General features: G+C 42.7%; 1 protein-coding gene across 2 annotated transcripts in view; it reads left to right on the top strand.

Moving 5' to 3' along the window:
* The first annotated feature begins 149 nt into the window (after positions 1-149).
* Positions 150-13,734, top strand: part of Snx1 (sorting nexin 1) — a 36,929-nt gene continuing 23,344 nt past the window's right edge. The window contains exon 1 of one of the 2 annotated variants that reach the window (XM_051197809.1): positions 150-204. In XM_051197809.1, the coding sequence (XP_051053766.1) occupies positions 190-204 (15 nt within the window). In that variant the 5' untranslated portion in view covers positions 150-189. Of the gene's footprint in view, positions 205-1,883; positions 2,152-13,734 lie in introns of those variants that run through there. The other variant, XM_051197807.1, reaches the window with a different exon arrangement.

The raw sequence follows: 13,734 nt of genomic DNA, 5'->3' as shown, positions 1-13,734 counted from the left end.
GCTCGGCTTCGACGTGACAGAAAAACCACGCTTGCTGTCCGTTAGGGCGCGTTGCATGCTGGGATGTCTGGGTTATCTGAGTGGCGGCGAACTGCATTCTGTGACTTGTAGTCTCATCCAGAGGGTCATGTAACGGACTGTTACCGTCAGTCACCAAGTGCCCCACTCAGCTCCTAGGAAGAATTAAGAATGAATCCTGAAGAGGTAGGGAAAAGGAGATCAAAGTTACTACTGTTGGATGAAGTCTTAGAACGGAGAGTCTTCACAGCTTTTTCCTAAAGAAAGTTGCTTCCAATCAAATCTTTACTTCCTAATCAGGCCGGAAGTGGATTTCCTTTGCGGTTGACAGGCGAGACGGAGGAGCGGGGAATACTTGGTTTTCTTGTCTCCTAGAGACTTAGGCCAACTCAACTTCCCTTCATGGGAATATCTCTACCAACTACCGACTACCTACAGCAAGAGATCTTTCTCTATGTTCACTGTTTCTAGTGATGACAATAGAGATCACCATTCTAAGAAAGCATCTCTTAAGCTTTCTTGTGTTCATGGCTGAGATGGGTGCCAGTTACAGGGTAGACTGTGTTTCCAGTCTCAAATATTTATTAGACACTTAATTTGCAGGAATAAAGGTTATAAGCCAAGACAATCTCCCTACAGCCAAGCAGCTTACAGTCTGTGAAGGAATTCGCGCCTGATGTGGAGTTTGCAGGAGTTTGCTGTTAAAAACAACCAACTTTGCCAGGCATGGGGCCTTGTGCCTGTAATCCCAACACTTGAGAGGTCAAGAGAGGAGCATTGTTATGAGTTTTTGGCCAACTTTGGTTACAGTTTTTCAGGCCTGCCTAAGAGAGACCTTGTTTCAACCAGAAAAGCAAACTGCCTTTGCTGACGTTGGTGACAAGTCTCATCTCCTTGAAAAGAAAGGATCATTGTGGGGAATTAGCCTATGATAACATAATCTAAGTTATCTTTAAACTCAGGTTAACTTGGACTCACCAACCTATAATTAGGTCCCACAAAATTAGGTCCCAGACAATATCCTTGTCATCTCTTCCATTTCACGCCTTTCAATAGTCATTAAAAGGATAACCCAAAGCTATTTTTTTAATTATGTGCATTAGTATTTTGCCTGCATGCATATTTATGTGAGGGTGTCAGATCTTGGAGTTACAGACAATTGTTAGCTGTCATGTGGGTGCTGAGATTTGAACCCTGGCCCTCTGGAAATGCTAGTCAATGCTCTTAACCATTGAGCCATCTCTCCAGTCCCCAAAACCCATATTCTTAACGAACGAGTTTAATACACTAAGATCTCCCCTTTGTGTGAAGCCTGACTTCTCACAAAAGAATCGATAACTTTTTTTTTTTTTTTTTGTTTCACACTGTAACACCAAGTGGGTTTAAACTGGTGATTTACAAGACTGCCTCCCTCATTAAACTGTAAGCACTTAGTGAGCCAGGAGCTTTTGAATTTGTATTTGAACGCACAGTAATGTGCCAAGCTCACAGTGAATTCTCAGTATATATTGAATGAATTAATGTCCAAAGAATAAATTACCAAAACTTCCTGCAGTCTTTTCAAACCTCAATCAAAAATATTTATTGAATCTCTGTGAGAGCACTATGCTTGGCATGAGCAGTGGCATGCAGAGGTTTTCAAACGTTTTTAGTCACAGGCTTTTTTATTACAGCAAAACCTCAGAAGCGTGACAAGATAACAGCTCTGCAGGGCCACAAAGGCCTGGAGGAACTCGGTAACCTCTAGCTCCTCCTCTGCCCATTTGGCCCGCCCGAGTGCGGCGTTGTGGTTCCGGGCTCGGATTGGCTAGACAACAGCCCAGGTCCCGCCCCAAGTGCCTGCCCCCCGAAGCCCCGCCCCTCTGGCCCCTCGGGGTCTGTAACAGCCCTCGCGCACCTCTCACAGCTGGAGCGCTTTGCTCGCAGCACTGTCTATAAAGTTGTTGTTGCTGCTTCCGCCATCGGTGGAGGAAGATGGCGTCAGGAGGTGGTGGCTGTAGCGCTTCGGAGCGACTCCCTCCGCCCTTCCCTGGCATGGATCCGGAGTCAGAAGGGGCTGCCGGGGGGTCAGAACCCGAGGCCGGGGACAGCGACACCGAGGGAGAGGATATTTTCACTGGCGCTGCGGCAGCTGTGAGTTCCCACCCTTTGGGCAACAGACAGGAAAGCGCCCCTCAAAATAGAAGAGAAGCTTATCAAGGGTTTGAGAGCTCTGAGGATAGTGGGCCTGGTGAGAAGTCCTCGTCTGGTGTCAGCGGTCAGGACTCCAGGGCCCTAAGGGAGAAAAAAGTCCTAGAGCCGAGCTGCCCAAGCCAGAGCGGGAAGAGAGGATGAGGGGTGTGGTGGCTTCCCTTAATAGCCAAGAGCAACTTAGGCCGTCCTCTGGCCCTGTGGTGTGGTTACTTCATGGATCCACCTGGCAGTTCTGCTGGTTTTGTCCTGGGCAGACTGACTTAATACGACAGATAAGAGAAGGGGGTGCAGTCCCGGCCTTACTGCTCCGAAAGTGGAAACCTGATCTAGCGTAGTCTAGGATCGTGATCCGCCCACTGATCCTCTTGACCAGCACTTCCTGGTCATTACCAAAAGCCCATTCTAGATCCTAGATTCTAGTTTATGAAAGTTAGGTTGTGACTTTTTTGATTTCTCGAAGAATCGAGCCAAAAGCCGGTTGAGAAAAGACTGCCAGATTAATTACAACACGGACCAGAAAGCTTTTTGTTTGTGGTAAAAGGATACGTTAAAGTGCTTGGAAACAGATCCGTACATGTGAAAGGGAGAAAATGTCGCCCATGATAAATATCCAAGTTTCAAATGAGAGCTAGCTGCTGGCAAAACAAAACCCCCTAGTCTTTATATGTGGAATGTCATGAGTTAACAGTATCAAGAGAGATGTTTTGGGCTATTTTATGAGAACACTGACTCATACCACTTGGTACAGTTAGTTCCAGCTTATAAACGTCTTTGGTACTGAGCCTATGGATTTATCTTTCTGTCTTGGTTTTTGTTTCTCCTCAGAGTGGATAATCAGTACCTGACTGAGTTAAACAATCTTAAATTCTGTACACAGCATGTGTCTTAAAAGTTTGAGGCACTCCTTATGTCAGATAAAGTTTAGATTTTTGGAGGCATTTCTTCCATAACATAGTAGAAATTACTGTGTGGAGAAACTGAGGGTCATGAAGTGCTCACTGGCGTTAATATAATAGCAAACTGTCTAATGATGTCGGTTACTCCGAAAAAGAATAACTTGATAATGTATTCTTTGTTTCTCTTGTAAGTATCTTTAAGTGGCTAATCTCTCATAAATCATGGAGAACAGCTACTGTTAGTAACTACTGGGATGGTGGATGAAATACCTGAAAACTAAAACTGGCACTGAGAAGCTATTTCCTAGAGTTCTCAAGTGAAGTTTAGAAGGCTGTGATTTTATTGAGCTTATCCAGTAGTTAACTGATGGAGGCATGATACCTCTCTTTCTTTTCTTTATTCTCTCTCTTTTTTTTTTCAAAACAGGGTTTCTCTGTGTAACATCCCTAGCTGTCCTGGAACTAGCTCTATAGAGCATGCTGGCTTCAAACTCATAGAGATCTACCTCTACCTGCTTGTAGCTCCCAAGTGTTGGGATTAAAGATGTGTGCCACCACTGCCAGGCTATAAATTATGTTTTAATAAATGCTTTAGTTGTGAGCAAAAGGATATAAAGGATTGCAGCACTTCTGCACAGCTATAGTTAAGGAAAAACACTGAAAAGTAAAGAAAGTAAGTTGGAATTATTGGCACAAGCCTATAATCTCACCTACTCTGGAGTTGAGGCAGGGAACTCTGTCACAAATTCAAGGTCAGCCTGGGCATAGAGAAGATAAAAAGGCTTTGAAGTCTGATATTAATCTAGGCCGTACTTCTTGCTATTTTAACTTTGGTTTTTATTTTTTATTATTATTTGAGACAGGTTCTCATGTAGCCAAGGCTGCCTTGAACTCCCAATCAATCCTCCTGCCTCCACCTCTGAATGGTATGATAGGCATGCTCCACCCAGCTCATTGTTGCTGGTTTAACTTTGGACAAAGTATGCTGTAAACTACATTTCTTCAGTTTCTAACAAAAAGGAAAAAGTATGTATCTGGGTATGGTGAAATCACAACACTTGGGAGACTGAGGCAGGAGTATCAAGAGGCCACCTTGAGCTTTATGGGACATTGTCTCTGGAGACTAAATAAATAGGGACTTGAGCATCCTGAGGAATGAACAAGGTAAGAGGGATATAGTAGACTCACACACTAACATGTATACACACACACACACCCCAGAAGGGTGCTATATTTACTACTATTATGATGAGGGTTAAGTTAGGATGTGAAATACTGGGAACAGTTGTTTCTACACAATAAATATTTAAAGAATTTTAACTGTTTTAGAGAGCTTGGACAATATTAGTTGATGACCATTGGAATCAAAACTCCTACAAAACTAATAATAAGTTAGAAAAATTAATCTTAAAATGGTTAATAATTTATCAGAATCAAAGCTAACTAATAAGATTGATTTGATTAGCTAAAAGTCATCAGATGACTTCAGTGGCTTCCTATTATTTTAAGTTAATCTGTGTGTGTGTGTGTGTGTGTGTGTGTGTGTGTGTGTGTGTGTGTGTGTGAGAGAGAGAGAGAGAGAGAGAGAGAGATAAGAGGCTTGAACCTGGGGTCTCAAGCATTCTATGTAAGTATTCTACCATTTAGCTATATCCCCAGCCCAAGTTAGTCTTCCTATTGTGATTTGTTAACATTTTAGAAGCAAAGAAATAGGCATTAAATAATTGGGAAGCGGACGCATGTAACATTTAAAACTAATTCATGGCATGCATGTCATTTTCTGGACAGCTGCAGTTGTTAATCATCCCATCTGCTCTCTTCTACAGCCAGGAAGCCATGTTACTACAGTAATAAAAATGTGATTTGTAATCAAAAGATAGGCCCATGAGGTACATCTCAAAATATATAAGCTATTCATTTGAGTAGGAGAGCATGAAATCAAAATAATCATGAAAATAAATCCGAAGTCATTAATAAAATGTCTGAAACTGTATCCAAATATTTGATGTGGACTTGAATCAAGATAATGATTTAGTTGACACCTTCTTCTAGAATAGCATTTCTCTCAGTAAAACATGGTACTGAATTAGAGCCATTGGCATTTCTAAGATGTAAAATGGCATGCAGAATTTTACTCCTCGCCTGACGTACTGTGAGTAAAGGGCTTCACAGAAGCAGATCCCTTTGTCTTCCCAAATCCTACCTGCTCATCTCTTCAGTAGCATGCCAGGACCATAATCAATTTCTCTTCCAAATAAAAAGAGAAGAACTATGGTGGCTTTTCTTATGCTGGAAGGAAGGAAGAAAATATAGATAAATGAAATCATTGGCTCCGATTCTGGCCAAAGCTGGAAACTTTATTGTGTAATATGCCAAACCAGTTAGGAAATCTTTTTTCTCATTGCTCTCTTTTGTGAACTAAACACTTTTGATTAGAGAAAGGTATGAGAAAATAACATGGGATTAAAGAAGGGATTCAAGGCACTAGAAAAGTCACATGTTGAATAATTTGTCTTTGATTAGTGTAATATTACTTACAGAGCCATGTGAAAATGCTACATGCCTGTAGTCACAGACCTTGGGAGGCTCAGGCAAGAAGAAAGGTCATACAAGTTCAAGGCCAGACTATGCTACATAGCAGACCCTATCGTAAAACAGTAAGACTTATTATTTATAGATACCTCCTGGTATTTAAAATTATCAAGAGAATATAAATTACCTTTATTGGTGATTAAAAACCTTAGATAGAGCCTGGCATTGATGGCGCACACTTTTAATCCCAGCACTTGGGAGGCAGAGGCAGGAGGATCTCTGTGAGTTCAAGACCAGCCTGGTCTACAAGAGCTAGTTCCAGGACGGTTTCGAGACAGAGAAACCTTGTCTCAAAAAACAAAACAAACAAAAAACCTTAGAAGCCATCTATCTTTTGTTAAACACAATTGATCATGGCAGGAAAGATGGTTCAGTAGTTAAGAACACTGGCTGCTCTTCCAAAGGACCCTAGTTCAATTCCCAGCATCCACATGGAAGTTCATAACTCTAGTTCCAGGGGATCTGGCATCCTCCTGAAAGCAAAACCAATGCACATAAAAAATAAACAAATCTTTAAAAGAAAAAAAAAACCAGTTCTCACTGGGACATGGGACTTGATGATTAGATTAGTATTAACTCTAGGGATCTACCTGCCTCTGTGCCCAGCTCTGGGAATACCAGAGTGCTAACATGTCCAGCTTTTTAGGGGAAAACTGGGCATAGAACTCAGGTCTTTATGCTCACAAGATAGGTTCCTTACTGATTAGCTTATCTCCTTAGCCTCCTTCAGTAAATTTCTTTCTTCCTTTTTTTTTTTTTTTTTGTTTGTTTTGTTCAAGGAGTTATTTATTTTCACAGTGTGTGTTTGTCTCAGTGAGTATGCTTGTATGTGTGTGGTCAGAGGTTCATGTCATGCCTGGCTTTTACATGGGTGCTGGGTGGTTCTTATGTGTAAGTGGTAGACACTTTACCAACTGAGCCATCTCTCCAGCCCTTCAGTAGATTTCTTGACACAAGCCCTACCCTGGCCTTATTTTAAGTGATGGTGGTGTGGGGGTGGTCAGAGAACAACTTTTTAGTCAGTTCCTTCCTTCTGTCAAGTGTATCAGGTTCAGGGTATCAGACTTGAGTCTTCATGGTTTGTGTTGGTTAGTGATTTTATTCACTGAGACACACCCCCAACCCTCTTCTCTAATTTTAACAGGATTTCTGATACTGAATCCTCTTATTCCAGGATCCTGGCCCTACCACTGCTGTGCAACCCAGGCTAGCATCTTACTCACAGAGATCTGCATGCCTGCCTCCCTAGTGCTGAGACTAAAGGCTAGCACCACAGCCTGTAATAAATATTTTTAAACAAAGGTGCATTGATTTGCTTAGTTAACAGTCTAGTCAGTTGGAAATCATAATAGTGAATAGTTAAGGTAAGTTTCTTTTTAAATCTGGTTATGGTGGCACACTGAGGTGGAAATAGGAAGATAAGAACTTAAAGGCCAGCAGGGCTATGTAAGACCCTGTCTCAGAAACCAAAAGAAAAGTTTCTTTTAGGATGTAGAATTTTGTACAGACATATTGCTTCAAACTATTTGGTTAGATCTAATTTGAAATTCATAAGCTGAAGGTCAGGCATGGTGGCCCATGTCTTTAGTTCCAGCACTTGGGAGACAGAGGCAAGCAGATCTTGAGGCCAGCCTGGTCTACAGAGCCAGAACAGCCAGGGCTACACAGAGAAACCTTGTCTTGAAAAACCAAAAATAAAAAGAATTTATATGTCATTAAATTGTCCTGGCAGTTTACCTGATTTTCAGCATTATAGAGGAAGTACTTAGAAAGTACTTGTGGGGAAAGAGAGAAGACTTCTCAAAGTGACTAATAAGAACCCAACCTATGCGGGAACTGGGGAGGCAAAGGCAAGCAGATCTCTAAGTTTGAGACCAGCCTAGTCTATAGGAAGAGTTCCGGGACAGCCAGGACTATTACGAAGAAAAACCCGTCTCAGAAAAAAACAAAAACAAACTAAATTTTATGTAAAATTGCTGCCAAACTTCTGGTTTCTGAAGGAGACTGTCAGGTTGGCTCTGATGACTTGGCCGTTGGCAGTTGGTAAGGTTTGGGAGAGGAAAGAGAACACTGTAATTTCTCAGCACTTTAAAGTAACTCTTGGCATGGATGGATCATGGGTAGCTGCCGCAAGAGCAGCCACAAGTCTTCATCTCCAGAAAAGGCCTGTTGCTCAACTTTGCCTCGGGCTTTGCTGAGTCAGGCGGGCAGTGGGCTTCAGGACAGACTGATCTGGGTTTGCCTTTTCCATGGTGGAACTAATTCACCCTTTAGAGTTCTCGTGCTCCTGGAGTTTTCCCTATCCAGAAGTGAGGAAAAGGAATTAGAGCAGGGAGTGGAGCCTTGTCTGCAGCTCTGTTTTCTTACTCAGGCAGCATGCTTTCTTACTCAGAATTCCAATGGCCTTATTCGTGATCTCTCTTAACTTAGCTCCAGCCTCCTTTTCTCCACCTCTCCAGAACACCTTTTCCTTTTCATTTGATCTTGTCCTCTACCTCACCAGTCCTTCACCTTTTGTGTGTGTCATGGACTTATTGTGAGGCACTGTTCTCAAAACAAATATTTTAATAAATAAAATAAAATATGTAAGCTTACAGGGAAACCATTTGTAGCATGTACTACTTTGTCTCACTATACAGCTCACGCTGGCCTTGAACTCAGGGCAGTCCTCCTGTCACAGCCCCTTAAATGCTGAGCATGTGAGCACAAAACACCACACCTGACTTGGAATAGAAACTTTTTTTTTTTTTTCTTTGATTTTTCAAGACAGGGTTTCTCTGTGTAGACGTGGCTGGAATTGATTTGTAGACCAGACTGGCCTCAATTCCTGAGTGCTGGGATTAAAAACAAGCATACCATTCTTGGTTATTTAAATAATAAAATCTAGAAATATGTGTAACTACCATAATTTTTAAATACAGATAAGTGCACATGATATTTGTAGCAATTATATCATACAGAAATGCCTACTGTTGGGCTGTGTGTTTGACTCTCTGGCGACATGCTTGCCTGGCACTGGTAAGATTCTGAGTTCTATTTCTAGCACTTCAGAACAGAACAAAAACACCTAATGTCTATTAGTTATTGTCTCTTACTGTTGCTACAGTTATGCCTTCCTTTATGATCAAAAACAATGGTGCTTTTTTGGCCAGAGGTTAGGGAAACTGAAATTGTAATTTTGTTCCTATCCAAGTTCAGAGGCCAACCTTTGAATTCTGTGTGGCTCATGTGGCCCAGTGTGTGTGTGTGTGTGTGTGTGTGTGTGTGTGTGTGTGTGTGTGTGTGTGCGCGCGCGCGTCCCATGGGGGGAGCATTGCCAAAGCTTTGAGAGAAGGTAATACTGTGAGATATTTACATTTATTTGCCTAGTTTGTAGAATAAGATGCACCTAGATTCCAACCAACGCAAAATGTTCGTTTTCCCAAGAACAGATGTTCAACATGATTCTGGGAGAGGAGTCATCTATAGATATTTACCTCCTAAAATTGTCCCCTAACAACTTCAAAAAGGAAAGCACCCCCATTGACATGTTGAATTTTTGCCTGATGCTTCCTATATGGATTTTGATAGGATTAAAGAATAATGAAAGCCAGGCAGTGGTGGCACACACCCTTAATCCCAGCACTCAGGAGGCAGAGGCAGGTAGAGCTCTATGAGTCTCTCCTTCCCCATGCTAGTCATCAAGCCTAGTGGCAGGCACCTTTACCTGCTGAAATCTTTCCAGCCCCAGCTGAGAGTTTTGATGGACTCTATTGCGATCTCTTAAACGGGTGTTTTATGTCCCTTGTGGAGCAAAGAGCAGTTAAGCAACAAGGGGAAGAATCACAGCTGCTAACTTCAAGGGAAGTCGCCTGGGATCCCGGCAGTGGTTTTCAGTCCAGACTGGTCTCGTGGGCTCTAAGGAGCCCACACCTGGCTTTCTATGCTAAGAAAAGTACATTTAGCCTGTGCCTAAGAGTTTGATTTGAGGCTGGTAATTGTTAGAAATTACCCATTTGCTCTTTAACAAAAGTGCCCTCTTCCTGCAGGATCTTTCTAGTACATCTCTAAGATTAGCATTGGCCCACTATGCTCTTACTGTAATAATCAGGAGCTTTTAGACAGACTTATCAGTGGATCCACCTGCTAGAATTAACAGCCAAAAGGAGTAGGCAGGTGTTAGATAGCCTAGCTAGGAACTCTTATCTGCTTTCATGTAAAAAGGTCAAGAGAAATAGGCAGGATAGTTCCTTGACTCTGTTTACTGCAACATGCTATTTTCATCAGCTGCCTAGAAATGCTTCCTCTTTCGAACTGATGGGTAGCTGTGACTTACTACAAAGGAACTAGAGTGTTTTTGAAACAGGGTCTGAGTAGTTCAGTGTGGACTTGAACTTGCTGTCCTGCATTACTATGCCTGCTTACTAAAAAGCCTTTAGAAGTCTGCTGTATAAAGCAGTGTTGGAGCTGGGCGGTGGTGGTGGTTCCAGCCCTCAGGAGGCAGAGGCAGGCAGATAGATCTCTGTGAGTTTGAGGCCAACCTGGTCTACAGAGCTGGCTCCAGGACAGTCTCCAAAGTTACAGAGAAACCCTGCCTAGAACTCCCCACAAAAAGGGGGAGGGAGGCTGGAGAGATAGCTCAGTGGTTAAGAGCACTGACTGCTCTTCCAGAGGACCCAGGTTCAATTCTCGGCCCCCACTTAGTGTCTCACACTATCTATACCTCCAGTTTTAGGGGACCTGACACCTTCATACAGACGTGCAGACAAAACACCAATGCACATAAAAATAGGTAAATTTACTTTATTAAAGAAAGAAAAGCCCCCCCCAAAAAAAGCAAACAAAACCTTAACACAAATTATAAGTTAGCTTTTGGAGACTGAAGAGATATTGGTTAAGGGGAAACACTGCTCTTGCAGAGGACCTGAATTTGGTTCCCAGAACCCTTGTGGGGCCACTCCAGCTCCAGGGAATCTGATGTCTCTGGCCTCCACAGGCACATACCAACACATAGACATACATTCATATACATAATTTAAAATAAAAGCAGTCTTGGAAATTTTGAGTTACTATTAACTTTAGACATAGCATATGAAAACTTGTAATGCCTGGGCAGGTTGTATTTTGATGACAAGCCATTGTAGACCTATCTTGGTGAATCCTTGTTCCGTGCTCCACACACCCCCAAACCCCCCAACACACACACACACACACACACACACACACACACACACACACACACACTGCAGAGATACCATGAAATATCCTCCTTATCCTCCTTTTCTTTAAAAATGATTCTGGCTGGGTTTGTTGGCATGCACATATAATCCAGCTCTTAGGAGACAGCAGGTGGAAGGCTGTGAATTTGAAGACAGTCTGGGTTACATAGTAAGATCCAATAAGATCCAAAGGGTTTTGTTTTTTTTTTTTTTTTTTTTTGGTTTTTTGTTTTTTCTTTTTCAAAGTAACTTTGTTCAATTTTTGTTATGCTGTAAGTTAAATTTGAGAACATTATTTTGCTATGAAGGCTACCTGTGCCCTGGGTTCTCACCAGTAAGATTAGTTGGTTCAATGTCAATACAAATCAGATAAATTTAAAATATTTTGTGTATATGGTATGTGGTATATGAGAATGAGTGTGTATACATTTGTGGAGACCAGAGGCTGATGGCATCTACCTTTCCTGGTTGTCCTGGAACTCACCAGGCTGGCCTCAAACTCACAGATCTGCCTGTCTCTGTCTCTGCTTCTTGATTGCTAAGACTAAAGGGGTGCGCAGCCAATGCTCATAGCTTACTCACCTCTTCCCTCTCCACCCTTTTTGAGATAGTCTATCCACTGAGACCTCTGGAGTTTACCAGTTGGCTAGATTGTCTTGTCAGCAAACACCCACAATCTTGTCTCTACCCATTCCCCCACTGTGCCTGTCTTTTTAAGGGTGTGTTGTAGATCAAGTTGGGTCCGCATGCCTTTGTGGCAAGCACTTTACTCACTGAGCCATCTCCCCAGTCCTGAAAAAAGATATATTTATAAATTTATATAGAAGTGTACATATAAAGATACTTTTATAAAGGAACTACAAACAAAAATTAGAGTAATAGCATGGCAACTAGCTTCACTTGTCTTAGAGCTCAGCCCTGGATGGTTGGGTGTGGCCCCAAGGGAATCTGTGGGAGGGGGTTCTCTATTCTCACAAGTACTTGTTACTTAGCTAAGGAGGGAGAGAGGAAGTGGCAGTTCCCTGGTTGTCTAAGTAGTTTGTTCATTTGGATCTGGGACTTGATTAGCAGAGGACAGACTGCTGTTCTAATGCTATTTCATAGAACCTTCCAAGATCAAATGGGAGATCAGAAGTGTAGAGCTGGATTTATTCATCTACCTCACAGGGATAAATTCTGCTAGGTGTTCTAGCAGGAACTTTCCATCCTTAGGAAGTTCTAACAGGCCTTCCATCTGGCTTTCGTTTCCCCTTCAGTGCAGCTGTGTCATCGGTGCGAACTGAGTTTTAATCTCCAGGTTTTCTCTCTGAAGAGGGCTGGTGCCAGTGGGAAAGCAGTGGCATCAGGTGGCTTCCGAGATCATAGCGCTCGCTCACTCGTGAGGGTGAAGGGAGTGGTTGTATAGGAAGGGTGGCCAAGCGGTGTTTGAGGCAGGAAGTGCTAATTTTATTTTCATTCTGTTTGTCTTCTCAGAAGTAATTCTGTTTTGTTCTTTAGAATTGGGAGGGACCACTGTCTCTGACAGATGAGTATTTGAGCGTCTACCCCTGAACCTCATTAACCTCATTAACACAGAACAGCCCCCATAAAAGCATGATTTGCTAATACAAATCAAATGCAGCTAAAATGTTCTGTCCTGGAAAGGGAAGGCCCAGTATGGTGAGGAAGCTATCAGCATGACAAACTCAGAGAGTACCCCAAAAGATCTCTTAGTTTACTTTGTTCTTTTAGGCCAAAAAAGGCCTGTCCAAGGGACAAATGCCCTCAGATTTGTTGAGGGAATGTTTTAGGGAAAGTTCCTTTAGTCAGGTCTTTTAACTGACTTCGCCTTAGGATCTAACTTCAAAGCCCTGCAGTGTCACAAGCTGGCTTTCTGCTGGTGAGCTGCACAATCCAGCTTTGTTCACTGGTACCGGCCTGGGGATCCTCCCTATCCTTGTTTGTGACTCTGCACTGAGCATTTAATAAAGGCCAAGGCCCAACTGTGTTTTCACTATGTGATTATTAGGCCAAGGATGACTGGTCTTATTCTTCAGCCTACCATAAGAGTGTGGCTAAAATTTCCAGAGTTCCAGATTAAAAACTGAACTGTATTTCTTTCTTTTTTATTTTATTTTATTTTATTATATTTTTTCTTATTTTACATATTGATCCAAGTTTCCTCTCCCTCTCATCCTCCATACCTCCACCCCCATCCGGTCCCATCCCCCATCCACTCCCCAGGGAGGATGAGGCCTTCCAGGAGGGATCATCAAAATCTGTCAAGTCATTTGGGATAGGGCCTAAGCCCTCCCTCCTGTCTCTAGGCTAAGGGAGTATCACTCCATGGGAAATGTGCTCCTGAAGTCTTTTTGTGCACCAGGGATACATCCTGATTCCACTGTCAGAGGTCCCATAGACTGCCCAGTCCTCCTAACAGACACACATTCAGGGGGTCTGGGTCGGTCCTATGCTGGTTTCCCAGCTATCAGTCTGGGGTCCATGAGCTCCCCCTTGTTCAGGTCATATGTCTCTGGATTTCTGCAGCCTGGTCTTGACCCCTTTGCTCATCACTTCTCCCTCTCTGCAACTGGATTTCAGGAGCTTGACCCAGTGTTTAGATGTGGGTGTCTGCTTCTGCTTCCATCAGCTACTAGATGAAGGCCCTGGGATGGTATGTAAGGTAGTCATCAATCTCATTATCATGGAAGGGCATTTGAGGTAGCCTCTCCACTATTGCTCAGATTTTTAGTTGGGGTCATCCTTATAGGTCTCTGGATATTTCCCTAGTGCCAGATTTCTCTTCAAACCTATCATGGCTCCCTCCCTCTATTATGGTATCTTTTTTCTTGCTCTCC

The sequence above is a fragment of the Phodopus roborovskii genome, unplaced genomic scaffold, assembly GCF_943737965.1.
Source record: "Phodopus roborovskii unplaced genomic scaffold, PHOROB, whole genome shotgun sequence".
Classification (NCBI taxonomy): Eukaryota; Metazoa; Chordata; class Mammalia; order Rodentia; family Cricetidae; genus Phodopus; species Phodopus roborovskii.
The sequence above is the reverse complement of the archived record's forward strand: the minus strand, read 5'-3'. Positions and strand labels throughout refer to the sequence as shown.